The 13,885-nt window shown below is 35.9% G+C and overlaps 2 protein-coding genes across 2 annotated transcripts in view; both read left to right on the forward strand.

Moving 5' to 3' along the window:
- The window catches only part of LOC107729177 (histone acetyltransferase KAT2A-like), a 14,348-nt gene extending 10,666 nt beyond the window's left edge, over window positions 1-3,682 (forward strand). Inside the window, exons 16-18 of the mRNA XM_016539582.1 lie at window positions 1,934-1,997; window positions 2,088-2,172; window positions 2,341-3,682. Of these exons, the coding sequence (XP_016395068.1) occupies window positions 1,934-1,997; window positions 2,088-2,172; window positions 2,341-2,534 (343 nt within the window). The 3' untranslated portion in view covers window positions 2,535-3,682. The remainder of the gene's footprint in view (window positions 1-1,933; window positions 1,998-2,087; window positions 2,173-2,340) is intronic.
- Window positions 3,683-4,465: 783 nt separating this feature from the next.
- On the forward strand, window positions 4,466-13,153 carry LOC107729198 (probable ATP-dependent RNA helicase DHX58). The gene is made up of 12 exons (XM_016539628.1): window positions 4,466-4,559; window positions 5,457-5,630; window positions 5,729-5,933; window positions 6,860-7,050; window positions 7,280-7,393; window positions 7,495-7,627; window positions 7,712-7,897; window positions 9,115-9,362; window positions 9,542-9,853; window positions 9,969-10,159; window positions 11,851-11,944; window positions 12,095-13,153. Exons 1-12 carry the CDS (start codon window positions 4,548-4,550, stop codon window positions 12,284-12,286), a joined length of 2,052 nt encoding a protein of 683 aa, XP_016395114.1. The 5' UTR covers window positions 4,466-4,547; the 3' UTR covers window positions 12,287-13,153.
- Window positions 13,154-13,885: the final 732 nt, after the last annotated feature.

The following is a 13,885-nucleotide window of genomic DNA, read 5'->3' on the forward strand; positions in this document are numbered from 1 at the left end:
AGTTATAGGTACTATTTACACTAAGTGACAGCAGCAGCATTTTAGATATGTGCTATTTACTCTGTGAAAACAGCCATTCTATTTACGTTCAGTAAAAGTAGCTGATCTTTGCAATAAGTGTAAATAGTAGCTAATTAGATGCTATTTATACTGCACCTCAGTATTATTGTACATAAACAGGATGCAATAATAACCAAGTGTAAATGACTTTATTTATTAAAATTATTATATAGATGCTGCCTTATTAGGACAACAAAGCCTCCCTACTCATAAAATTACGAGAAAAAAGTCATTAAATTTCGAGAAAAAAGTCGAGATAAAATGCTGAGAATAAACTCATTAAATAACGAGAAAAAAGTGGTGAAATTACGAGAAAAAAGTCGAGGATAAACACTTGTGTCATGTTCATTTCATCTCGTTGGACAGTGGTATTTGGCGCCTGCAGTGGCGCAGGTTGGAGAGTAAGGCACTGGGGAGTAGTGATGATACGATCGACTGGGTTCGAGACCGTCTTTTGCCAAACTCGCTTTTCTTCCTTTTCTCATCACATATCACATCGGAAAAGTGGAAATCAAGTGTTTAATAATAATGTATTAATTAGGTAGGTTTAGTGTTACTATAGTAAATTCATTGTAAATATTAATTTGTGGATTTAAAAGTATTCTAACTGCATTGTTGTCACACGGTGTTTCTCCTGTTTTCCGCGTCAGTGTTGTTGAGAATGGCAGCGCGGTTTCATCTGCCTTTAAACTAGTTTAAATCATTGTGACATCTGTGGTTTGTATAGGAGAGCTCTGCTCCAAACTCAAACGCTTCTCACAGCGCTGTTTAGTGGTCGCCTGATCGAGACCTGCGAGTAAACGCATTTGTTCTGAGCTCGCGCTGCGCTGTCTTTAGGCAGAGCTAATAATGATCCGTGCAGCGCGCTTCACACGAGTAGCGCTCTTCCACTTTCGGTGCGCTAAAGAAATGACAGCGCATATGAGCAGTGTTGCCAAACCCCTCCCTCAGAAAATCGCTAGAACCACCCTCAAAAGTCTAAATTTTTCACAAAAAGTCGCCAAATATGAAAACAAAGTAAATACAGGTAAATTTGGTAAAGGAAAGTATATATATATATATATATATATATATATACTTTGCAAATGTTATAAATATCAATTTCAAAAAATTGACCCTTATGACTGGTTTTGTGGTCCATGGTCACATATTCTAAATGTCTTTACTATTTCAAATAAATGCTCTTCTTTTGAACTTTTTATTCATCACATAATCCTGAAAAAATGTAGCATAATGTAGCAGCAAATCATCATATCAGAATGATTTCAGAAGGATCATGTGACACTGAAGACTGGAGTAATGATGCTGAAATTTGGCTTTGCCATCACACAATTACATTTAGAAATAATTACAATAGAAAACTCTTATTTATTTTACGTTTTACTTCATTTTTGCAGCCTTTATGAGCATAATAAACTTTTTAAACATTAAAAAAACCTTACTGACCGTAAACTTTTGAACAGTCGTGTATCTGTATACGTTTTTTTTTTTTTGCCAATGACAGTTGAGAGAATTTAACAGTATTTCAGTATTTTTAATTGAAATTAAAATTTTATTTTTAATATTGTATTTTTTTAATAAAAGCATTTTTTTAGCGTGACGGTGATTTGTTAAAATTATTTAGCTGTTTTTCTGTGTAATATATATTCCATATTACGTTATATATCTGCATATATTTGAGACTAAGGTCACACTTGGTCACTTTTAGTGTGTGAAAGAGGAGCCAGTCTTAATAGAACTGCAGAATTATGTTGCAGTTCCTAATAAAATTAGCAGCCCTGTCAAGTTGCTATTTACTTGCTTTTGGTGTTTTATGAATGTTATTTTTGTACCCTATGTGTATAAATAATTCTCTCTTATTTTATCTCTGCAGTAAAGAGCTGAAAGATCCAGATCTGCTCTACAACATGCTAAAGAATCTACTTGCACAGATTAAAGTAAGAGGCCTGTTGTCACTCACACATTCATTTCAGCACATTAACTACACAATATTCGGGTATATTCTTATCTCATCTGTGTGTGAACAGACTCATCCAGACGCCTGGCCTTTCATGGAGCCAGTGAAGAAATCTGAAGCTCCAGACTATTATGAGGTCATCCGCTTCCCCATTGGTAGGTGCTAATATAATCTGCATATACAGTAATGACATTTAACTTTTCTGAAGAGCCGCTATTGAATTAGTTGAACGAGCTAGACTGCCAATATTAATCAGTAAAAGTCTATACAGTTTGAACAACAGCAACTTGCATCCTATTGAATAAACCTCTCCTCCTACTCAGACTTGAAAACGATGACGGAGCGTCTGAAGAACCGGTATTATGTGACAAAAAAGCTGTTTATCGCTGACCTGCAGAGAGTGATCACGAACTGCAGAGAGTACAACCCTCCAGACAGCGAGTACTGCAAGTGTGCCAACACACTGGAGAAGTTTTTCTACTTCAAACTGAAAGAGGCCGGACTCATTGACAAGTAACAGACATCTAGCCTAGGACAAGGGACCGGTTAGATACTATATAGAGTGTGATCACATACACGCATATACGTTTAATTTGGATGAATGACATCCAAACTTGTCAAAAGTTGCTGCTTGCTGTTACTTTTTTCTTCCTTATACAGTATAGTTATAAAACTCAAGGTTATATTTGTGTGTATGAGGCTGCTGTGCCAGAGCATTAAGGGAAAATGAAAACTGAAAGTGTGTTTGATGTGGGCGTTAGCTTAGACAGAAATCGCTATTAGCAGTTCTGTTTTTCTGTCCCATGCGCCATTAAACGAATGACTCACGAACAGCGCAAGCTGTTGCTCTACATACTGTACACAAACATTCGGTTGTGTAACATAGTCTTATCCTGCAAAATTTACTGACCTGAGATGCTGCAGCCAAAGACGGACCATGTTTGGCCTCTAGTGAGGATGTCACTGCGGTGCCACCATTCTCTGCCAAAGCTGTTTGAAACAGCCGGTTAGTCATATTCAGGACGTGCCTATTCAGTATAAATCTGAAAATATGAGGGAAAACGTTTTTGTTTTGAGTTGAGTTCCTTCAGTGTTTTTTATTGAAGAAAAGATGGCTCATTCCTTGACATCACTTCAAGTAACAATAGTCGGTGTTTTTGTTCTGGGAAATCCACTTGGCTTTGTCAGTGTCGTTGTAAAGTGTTTATCTCTGTTTGCAAACCAATATTTGTCTTCTTCAAAAGCTTTCAGCGTGTCATGACCCCAGGTGTCACCATTCACAGTTTTTGCAACTTGCTTTTTACACCCATTTGGGACCAGGAGCAACTATTTCCATTTCAGTCATGACTGCACAAACCTGTATTTCCAAATATGTATGTGTTTTCTCTGATACCGAATGTTCTTTGCTAGTTTACCGTTCGCGCACAGGACAGCAGGACAGCTGGTTTATTTTTCAGTCTCTTGTAATGGGCATTTACTTGAATCATGACTTTGATGAACTGCTGCAATGTTGATGTATTATCAGGGTTCTTTATTTCTGGTTTTACTGTGGGACACTGATGACCCTCTTATGAAGAGGACAGACGGGTGTGATAGAAAGTGGTTGGCCATGGTTACATTTGGAAGGTGCATGTAAATTGCTACAGTTCTGTGTTCTATAGTTGTTTGTTTGTTTTTTGAAAATAAACATTTTTTAAAGTTTGCCCTGCTGAGAAGTGATTTAGATTTGAATTTTACATTTCTGATTCATGCAATTTCAGAGATTGTCACAATCAGAAAAATCACAGATAATTATTAATGAGATGGAGTACATGGAGTTTATAGGGAAGTTATTTATTAATATACATGTGTGTGGGTGGGTGTAATTTATAATGTGTTTTATGATATTTTGACAATTCTAATCTTTAATTAAATAAATAGGGTAATTTATTTAAGGTCAGTAAGATATAGACAAGATGAAAAATCTTTTTTTTTTATCTTGAGAAGTTATTTTAAAAAATTTAAGATTTTTTTTTTTAACAATGTAATTATTTATTTAATTGAATATTGTCTGTTTCCATAATGTGTTTGTTTTGATCAGAGCATGACTATCAGGCAGATGACAGGCCAATCGTTCAGTTTTGATTTCCCAACATCACTGACTGCCAAATGGGGCCCCATTTAGGTCTCTCTATTACTTTCTTCTGCCCTCATTCCAGCTTCTGCTCTCTACATTTACGAATCAAATTCTGTTTCAGTCCACATCACTGCTGTGCCAAGGGGCAATCATAGAAAAACAAGCCTCTGATAACAATTGACAGAAACAACTCATTAAAAAGTTTCTTTTATTTCTTCTTCTAACAGTCCACAGATGCCTGCTGTCGTTGAATTTGGCCCCTATTTTGTTGTATATCATTCATCTCCTCTTGTCGGGCCCTTCCTCTGTTTTTGGTTTCGTTTTCTGCTCAGCAGGCTCAAAAAGGGACGGTTTTAAAGACCAGAGGAGGTTCAGCCTCTCAAAGTAGCTCATAGACCCCTCAACACTACAGTAATGGCAGCACAGGTGAGTGAACATACTGACACATACTGATCTGTTCAGATATAGTTATTTGATCTTAGTTTATAGTCCTTTATAGTCTTTCCATTTAAAACTGTAAGCAAAGTAGTAGCTTTGACATTTTTAACATGGAATATTCGTTTGAAGATTAATTATAAATAATGAGACTTATGATTAGACCACCAGTTGTTAAAGGAAGAGTTCACCCAAAAATGACAATTTTGTCATCATTTACTCACCCTCAAGTTGTTCCAAACCTGTGAGTTTCTTTGTTCTGTTGAACACAAAAGAAGATATTCTGAAGAGTGTTGGTAACCAAACATTTGCTGGCAGCCATTGAATTCCATAGTATTTTTCCCTACTATGTAAGTCGATGGCTACCAGCAACTGTGTGATTGTCAACATTCTTCAAAATATCATCCTTTGTGTTCAACAGAAGAAAGAAACTCGCAGGTTTGGAACAACTTGAGGGTGAGTAAATGATGACAATTTTCATTTTTGGGTGAACTCACCTTTTAACAGAGATTATTGGTGAAACTACCAACATTTCACCTTAAATGCTTATGAGAAAGTTATAAAAGTTAAGAAAAGATCTAAAACATTCTCGCTGGTTTCCACAATTCTTATTAAACCTGTTTCTTACTGTATCTTCCGATTGGCACTGGATCAGTTTATTCATAATCGCACTACATTGGTTAATCTGTAATGATCTTAATGTATGATTACCTTTTTTTTACACCAGAAAATGACTAATCAGATGCATTATTGTGCCCGAAGCTTCAGGAAATGCATCAGTCATTTCAGTCAAACCATTTTAGTATGTGTGGTGACGAAGCTGATCATTTCTGACAACGTAAATAACTGTCATTATTGTACCATGTTTTGCTGACTGTTTGATTGTAGATGGACTTCAACCTTAGACCGTACCAGGAAGAGGTGGTGCAGGCAGCGCTCAGAGGGGAGAACAGCATCATCTGGCTGCCCACCGGTGGAGGAAAAACCCGTGCTGCGGTTTATGTCACTCATAACCACCTGGAGACCACAGCCAATGCCAAAGTGGCAGTGCTCGTCAACAAGGTAAAGCCAGTTTTGTGCTTTATCACTTTGGCTCTGTGCATTATTACTCTCATTGTATTTAGATTTACACGTAGAGTTTTCATATCCATTGTTCTCAGGTGCATCTAGTTGACCAGCACTTCGCAAAAGAATTCAAGCCTTATCTTGAGAGTAGATACAAGATAACAGCCATCAGTGGGGACAGTAATGAGAAAGACTTGTTTGGGCGTCTAGTCAAGGCCTCAGACCTGGTCATCTGCACGGCTCAGATCTTGGAGAATGCCCTGATTAACACGGAGGAGGAAAAACACGTGGAGCTGACTGGTAACAGATGATTCTGCATGACACACCATGATATATAATGCCTTACAACCGTTTTACACACAGCGCATGAATGTAAACTTGACTTTTTCCATGAATACGGTACACTTTGGTTGGCTTTTTGCAAGTATTAGAGGAACAATTCCCATGCTTTATTCTTGTGAGGCTTTGCTATCCTTTGCTATTGCACATATATTGCTATTGCATCCTTCTTGGTTGTATTTAACAATTAAAACCATACAACTAACCATAATAATTTGTTGAATTGGTATACAAACCAATATGTAAAAACCTTTTGATTAACTTATTTGAACAATTATTCACTATTTTTAATTATTAACCCAAAAATATACGTTTATCAGTAACTACAAACCAAGTAGCACCTTCTAAGCGACAGCTTAATTTAGGCTAAATCTGCAACCCTTTGACCCATTCTGGGATAGTTTATTTATTTATTTGTTTGTTATACATAAATATTTTGTATATTTAATTTTGATGTTAAAGGGGTCATATGATGCGATTTCAATTTTTCCTTTCTCTTTGGAGTGTTACAAGCTCTTGGTGCATAAAGAAGATCTGTAAAGTTGCAAACACTAAAGTCTCAAAACCAAAGAGATATTCTTTATAAAAGCACAAAATAATGTTATTTTTAGCAGCATCATATGACCCCTTTAATGTTAATTGCTGTAAAATTACGAAATCACACAAACCATAATTTGAAACATTTTTGAGGTTGAAAACCTTACAGAAAAGGCTTAAAATTAAAACAACTCAATATTTGTTATGATCTTCTAAGGTAGACAATCATTTGAAGGTTAAGCATTTCCATTCACTGACTACGTCATTTAATTGATTTTGTAAAAGTTTTGAGTCGAAAACATGATGACATACTAATATGCAATTAATACCCTTCATTCGTCTCTATTCAGACTTTACCCTGCTGGTAATAGACGAATGTCACCATACACAAAAGGAGAGTGTCTATAATAAGATTATGGGCCGCTATGTTGAAAAGAAATTGAGAAAAGAAGGGAATCTGCCTCAGATTTTGGGCCTCACTGCATCACCTGGTACAGGAGGAAATAGGAAACTGGATAAAGCTGTTGAACATGTACTGCAGGTGTGTTTAAATGTACACATTAGGACTGGGTAATAAAGCTGATAAAAAATCATGCAAAAAATAAAATTCAATTCAAGTCATGTTTGCCCACACTCACACCAAAGATTTAATATCAGATATATGACCCATAATGGACATTAATGCAAATAGAAACATCAGGTCAATTGAAAACTAATTTATTTTGTGCTGTGAAATAATGAAAGAATCTCTTTTTCTCTCTCATTCTCAGATCTGTGCCAATCTGGACTCAGTAATTGTGTCCACCAAGAATTTTACACCAGTGCTGCAGAAAGTCGTCCCCAGACCCAAAAAGCATTATGACATTGTTGAAAGAAGAGCTCTGGTACTTTCCTCTGTGTGCTTTCAGATTGTGTGATTCTATACAACTGTCTAAATATTCAAGACCAATAAGTGTGTGTGTATGTTTGTTTGTGTGCGCAACAGGATCCATTTGGCGACCACTTGAAGTCAATGATGTCGATGATTCATGAGTTTATGCCGTCAACGGTGAGTCGCAGCCTGCGAGAGATGGGCACCCAGGAATATGAAACTGACGTGGTGGAACTAGAAAAAACAGGTTATTGACACTACAATTGTAAGTTGTACATTCTCAATCCCCTGCAAAGACATGACTTGATTTGATGGTGTGTTTGTGTGTCAGGTGTAAAGAAGGAGAACAGACTGATTGCTCAGTGTGCTTTGCACCTGCGGCAATACAACGACTCTCTTCTCATTAATGACACCGTTCGCATGGTGGACGCGTTCCGGGGTCTAGACGAGTTCTACAATTCACGGAAAACCAAATTGTTGGATGGGACAGACATCTTTCTCCAGGGACTTTTTGATGGTATGGATTGTTTACTGTGCTGTTGACTATTGTGATTCTCTTAAAGGGACAGTTAACCCCCCAAAACTGTCCTCAATGTTGTTACAAACTTGTATGAACACACACAAATAATAATCAAATAATAATAATCAAAATTAAAGTTTTTTGGGTGTTAGTATCAATATGTTAGTCTTAAGGTTATCTATAAGGCACAAAAAGGACAAAAATATATTGGCACCACAGTGGTTATGGGCCAATGTAAAAAAAAATTTTTGTATTTCATCAGTCAGTATTAGATATATCTGCTGATATTATATATTTAAATATATTAATAAGGTAACACTTTAATATAGGGACCAATTCTCACTATTAACTAGTTGCTTATTATCATGCCTATTATTAACATATTGGCTGTTTATTAGTACTTATAAAGCACAGATTAATGTCTTATTCTGTATGGCCATATTCTACATCCCTAATCCTACCCAACACCTAAACTTAACAACTACCTTACTAACTATTAATAAGCAGCAAATTAGTAGTTTATTGAGTCAAAAGTCGTAGTTAATGGTTTATTAATAGCGAGATTTAGACATTAAAATAAAGTGTGACCATTAATAAATATATTTACTTGTGCCTGCTCACGTACCCTACTATTACATTTAGATTACCTTTCTGTCATCCAACACTCAAAGTTATTATTTAAGAAATAGTAATAATTTATTAACACAGTTAAATGCAATCTTTATTTAATTTCAAACTTAATTACAATTTTGATGCTGTAATTTATAATTTTGTGATGTCTATATTCACATGTAGGATTTAAAACCATTGATTTTAGTTTTTTGTGTTTCATTTTTAATTTATTTAGGCTAAATAGTATAGAATTTTAATAGAATTCATTGGTTATCTACCATAATATGAAAATAATTATTGGCCAGAATCGGTGCAAAAAACACCATAATGTTGTCCACTTGATTTGTGCGCTATATTCCAAGTCTTGTGAAGTCATACGATAACTTTTTGATGGAAACAGGTTGAAATTAAAGTCATTATTCATTGATAAATTTGCTTTCTGCTTATAAACCTCGGTTATATTTGTGCATATTCAGATTACTATTCCTTTATTGGTGGTCTATGTTGACAGCAAAATCTTTGTTATTAGCAATCAGCTTATAAAATCTGAACCAATCACTCAAATGATGACGACATAATCCTGCTCTTCTGTTTCTGCTCAGAGAACCGCATGGAGCTTAAACTGCTGGCATCGAATGACCGCTACGAAAACCCCAAACTGGCCCGTTTGCAACGCACATTGCTGGATGAGTTTAGTGACAAAAACTCTTGTGGTATCCTCTTCTCAAAGACCCGCAGGGGCACCCATTGTCTTTATGACTGGGTGAACTCCAACTCTGAGCTGCTGAAGGTCAACATCAAAGCTGGCATTCTCACTGGAGCGGGTACAGGTGCAAATCACATGACCCAGGTACTTTCACACAAGAAAACGTCTCAAATGGTTTCCCTAAAAAGCATTTGTTAGTCATGTTTACTTGAAGACAAACATCTAATAAACAGTATTTACAGACTAAAAACAGACTCATTCTGAATTTAGTTATAACTTCCTCTACTTCCTATTTCTGTCTGCTTTTTTGTGTTTGTACTTAGAATGGACAGAAGGAAACCATACAACAGTTTAGAGATGGAATCCTCAACCTCCTCATCTCCACCAGTGTAGCTGAGGAAGGACTTGATATTCCAGAATGCAACTTAGTTGTACGTTACGGGCTGTTGACCAATGAGATTGCTCAGCAGCAGGCCAGTGGGCGGGCTCGAGCTATGAACAGCGTCTATTCAGTGGTGGCTGAAGAAGGTGGGCGTGAACTACGCAGGGAACTTATCAATGAGTATCTAGAAAGTCTGACTGCAAAAGCTATTGACCAAGTGCAGCAAATGAGTCCCAGAGAGTTTAGACACAAGGTTTGCAATTCATTTTCACATTCATGTCAAATAATAGAAAAACTTGAAGTATTCATATTCCATTGCCTTCACATTTTACCATAAGGTCTTATTTCTGGTTCTTTATTCCTGTCAGATATCCGAGCTCCAACAAATCGCTGTTCTGATTCGAATCCAGGCCGAGAGGAAAAAGGATGAGAGGAAGCAACGCTATAGTCCTGGTCAGGCTCAGTTTCAATGCAGAGAATGCTTCTTGCCTGTCTGCAGTGGAGAAGATTTAAGAAAAATAGAAAATACACACCATGTCAACATCAACCCTGAGTTTGTGTGAGTTATTCCTGAATACATCACAGTCAGTATCACAGACCAAATAGACATTAAATAATTCTGAAAAATGTGCAACTGAGGAGAGTGTTTAATGAAATACAGTAAACTACCATTCAAAATTTTGGGGTCATTAAGTTGTTTTAAAGTTTTTGAAAGAGGTCTCTTATGCTCACCAAGGCTGTATTTATTATATCAAATATACAGTAAAAGCAATAATATTGTGAAATATTATAATTTAAAATTACAGCTTCTATTTGATTCTATTTTCAAATTTATCTTAGTCCCGTGATGGCAAAGTTAGATTTTTAGCAGCATTACTTCAGTCTTCAGTGTCACATGATCCTTCAGAAATCATTCTAATAGGGATGTAACGATTCACTCAACTCACGATTCGATTCGATTCACGATACTGATTTCACGATTCGATTTTCTCATGATTGTCAAAATTAGATTTAAGACAAATTATAAATGAAAAGGTGTCCTTTTATTATTGCTTGGACAAAATGCTGCACATTTCTTTGTGAAACAGAAATATGTCAAATAACAAAACTAAATTGAAATTTTAAAACAAACCCTAAATCTAATCAAATAAATAAGACCAAAAATCTCTTAATGTAAACAAAGGCTACCTGCGCTCTTTCCATTCAAAATTAGAGGCAACCACTGCATTTGAATCACAATCCAAAAAAGATGCTGAATACATGCAGCATGAGCAGTTTTTTAAATCTAAATCAGATTGCATAATTTGACATTTTAAAACAAAAACAGAATGCTCTGATTTAAGTTTTGTGAAACTATACTACATAAAACATCACGAAACCGAGCAGAAGCTCTGAATGAGACGCAGATTCAATCTCTGACAGCAGGAGGCGCTGATGGAACAGCAGCGATACAGCGTTTCCTTGGTTACCGCTGTAAACAAAGCAGAGCAGCGCTTATGAACGCTGCTTTAATATGAATTATACAGAGACTACATGAAAAGAAAATACTATCTAAACTTTTCTAAAGACAGTCAGTTCCCCTCAGAGATACTTTCATATAAACTCCAACCCCCAAATGTATCGCGATTCGTTTAACATCTCAATGAATCGATTTGAAACGTCACATATTTGTATCGGTTTTCAACCGGCTCGCGGGGAATCGTTACATCCCTACATTCTAATATGCTGATTATTATGTTGAAAACAGTTGTGCTGCTTAATATTTTTGTGGAAACTGTGATACATTCATTATTTTCAGGATTCACTGTTGAATTGAAAGTTCAAAAGAACAGCATTTATTTGAAATAGAAAACTTTTGTAACATTATAAAAATCACTTTGTCAAAGAAAAAGTCACTTTGGATTAATTTAACGCATCCTTGCTAAATAAAGGTATTAAAAGTATAATTTCTTTCCAAAAAAATAAAAATTAATTTAATTAAATTAAAATTTTTTAAAAAATAACATCTTAATTCCCCCAAACTTTTGAATGGTAGTGGCATTTATGTTATATTCTTAGAAGCACATTTTATTACTCGAGTGCATAATAGTAAAATTATGATAAAACCATTTGTAATAAACATACTTAATGTCTTAATAATGTATAAAATCAAAATATGCTTGCAAAAAGGGTTTGATTGATAGCTTATGGGACAGAAAATGAATGAAGTCAATGGTCCCTACCATGATCAAAAACAATTATACTTTATAGGAGGCATTATAGAACAGGTGGGCAGGTCTCTCTGGAGAGGAACTTTGAAGATTGGGAGCCTGGACGGGTTATCAGCTGCAACAAATGTGGAAAGGTACAGATTGTGTTAGCTTACACTTCAAAAAAAAAAAAGAAGAAGAATAGATCACATGTTGTATAATAAATGTATCCAACTAAACACAGGAAGAAGTCCTTAAGAATACTGACCTACATTTCTTCATCCCTCCGTCTCTCTCTTTCTCAGGACTGGGGAATGGAGATTAGGTTCAGGAATGTGGTAATACTCCCCTGCTTAAAAATAAAAAGCTTTTCCTTGAAGACTCCTGGAGGCAAATCCACTCCCAAGCAGTGGAAGGATGTTGAGTTCCAGGTGAAAGAGTTCGACTTTCTTGAGGACATGAGCAGCCGTTTCCCTGACCTAGACTTAGATGACTGACACACCATTTAAACTCTTAAACACTTACTGTGTCAGATTTTCTGTCTACAGTGAGTACTTGTGTACCAGTGGTTTTCTACTTGAAGGTCATGGAGGTACTGCAAGAGGCCACCGATTGCTGTTAGTTACAAACTACTTAGCATCATTTAAATATGAAATGATCCATCCTGATCATGCTGATTGTCCATCTTTGTTGTTCATGGATGTTGGGGGCAGTAGATGATTTTGTGCTTGGTTGTGAGTGTCAAAAGACAGTTGGGAATCTCTGTTCCATATAATATATCTGTCTGTACTCAAAATATAGTTTTAAATTGTTTACTTAGTAGTTTCTGTCATGTAAGAGTTTTATTTGCTTTTGTCTGAGAAAGGTGTGTGTGTGTGTGTGTGTGTGTGTGTGTGTGTGCTTTGATGGTATTTTTATTTTTAACAATCTCATTGATTATTCTGGTGTCCATCTCTGGGATCAGGACTGTGCTGCTCAGATTATTAGTTATTGTTGACATTAATGTGCAATATGTCTCTAAATTTATCTGAAGCTCTTAAATGGCCCTCATTGAGCTCTAGTCTGCTCAGACTGTCGCTTTCAGATTGCTTGAACATTTACATATATTCATTTAACAGATGCTTTTATCCTAAGTGACTTACAAATGAGGAGAAACATGAACACGTTTCAAAATCTGTGAGCCTTCATTTACAGACTGCTTACAGGTTTGTTTATAGCACTTAAGTATGTTTCTTACAAAACATAACAAGAAAATATGTATAACGCATGTCTTGCCATATGTCTGACCTTTTTACATTACTGCATTACCACATGAGAGTCTGTATATCACATCTAGAATATATGATTTTTCAGAAATGTATAATAAAACAATTATGCACTGTATTTGGTGTATTTTCGTCCTTGTAGTTGCTACTCAAGTGGATACTTACTGTTATGAACCTGTGTGTGAGGAAAGACTACAGTCGTAGATATATTTCAAAATGTGGAGATTCTGATTGATTTTTGATAGTATTTAGTCAACCACTAGCTGGCGCCAAGCAGTCTTGCTTTCCGGTCGTGTTAATTGTTGTCAGATTTCACTAGTTAATTAGTTCTCATTTGCACATTCGATTTGCCTTGTTTCAACACTCTTTGGTTTGTTCTAGGTTTTAGTTCCTGTGCTGTTAGCCAAACCTGTAAGTTGAGAAGGAAGTAAGTGACGCTTGTCATTAAAAAAAAGTCATTAGTCTATTATGTTCACAGTTCATCTACCTTAGCCATTGTGTTCTTTCAGTCTGCACATGGGTTCAAAACTAACTGGATGTCCAGGAGGTCAGGTCAGGTGCTCAGTCAGCCTTAACTTAAAGGGCTAGGTCACCCAAAAATGCTAATTCTGTCATTATTTACTCACCCTCATCTTGGTCCAAAACTGTGTGACTTACTTTCTTTTATGGAACATGCGTGTATCCCGGGGGTGCAGGTGCTCAGGGTTTTTTTTTTTTTTTTTTTTTTAAATACAAAGAGCCTTGTTAAGACCTCGGGGTGACAACCATTAGTAATGTTATGAACAATTAGAGCACAACTACATTATGCTGATGTGTATATTATATGAAAAA

This window comes from Sinocyclocheilus rhinocerous, unplaced genomic scaffold (genome assembly GCF_001515625.1).
Source record: "Sinocyclocheilus rhinocerous isolate Xijiao unplaced genomic scaffold, SAMN03320098_v1.1 scaffold1029, whole genome shotgun sequence".
NCBI lineage: Eukaryota > Metazoa > Chordata > Actinopteri > Cypriniformes > Cyprinidae > Sinocyclocheilus > Sinocyclocheilus rhinocerous.

Excerpts from the sequence above, each read along its gene's own strand:
- LOC107729198 (XM_016539628.1), top strand. Across the intron at positions 7,898-9,114 it reads TCTCCAGGGACTTTTTGATG|AGAACCGCATGGAGCTTAAA; the intron begins GTATGGATTGTT and ends GTTTCTGCTCAG. Across the intron at positions 10,160-11,850 it reads AACATCAACCCTGAGTTTGT|GAGGCATTATAGAACAGGTG; the intron begins GTGAGTTATTCC and ends TATACTTTATAG.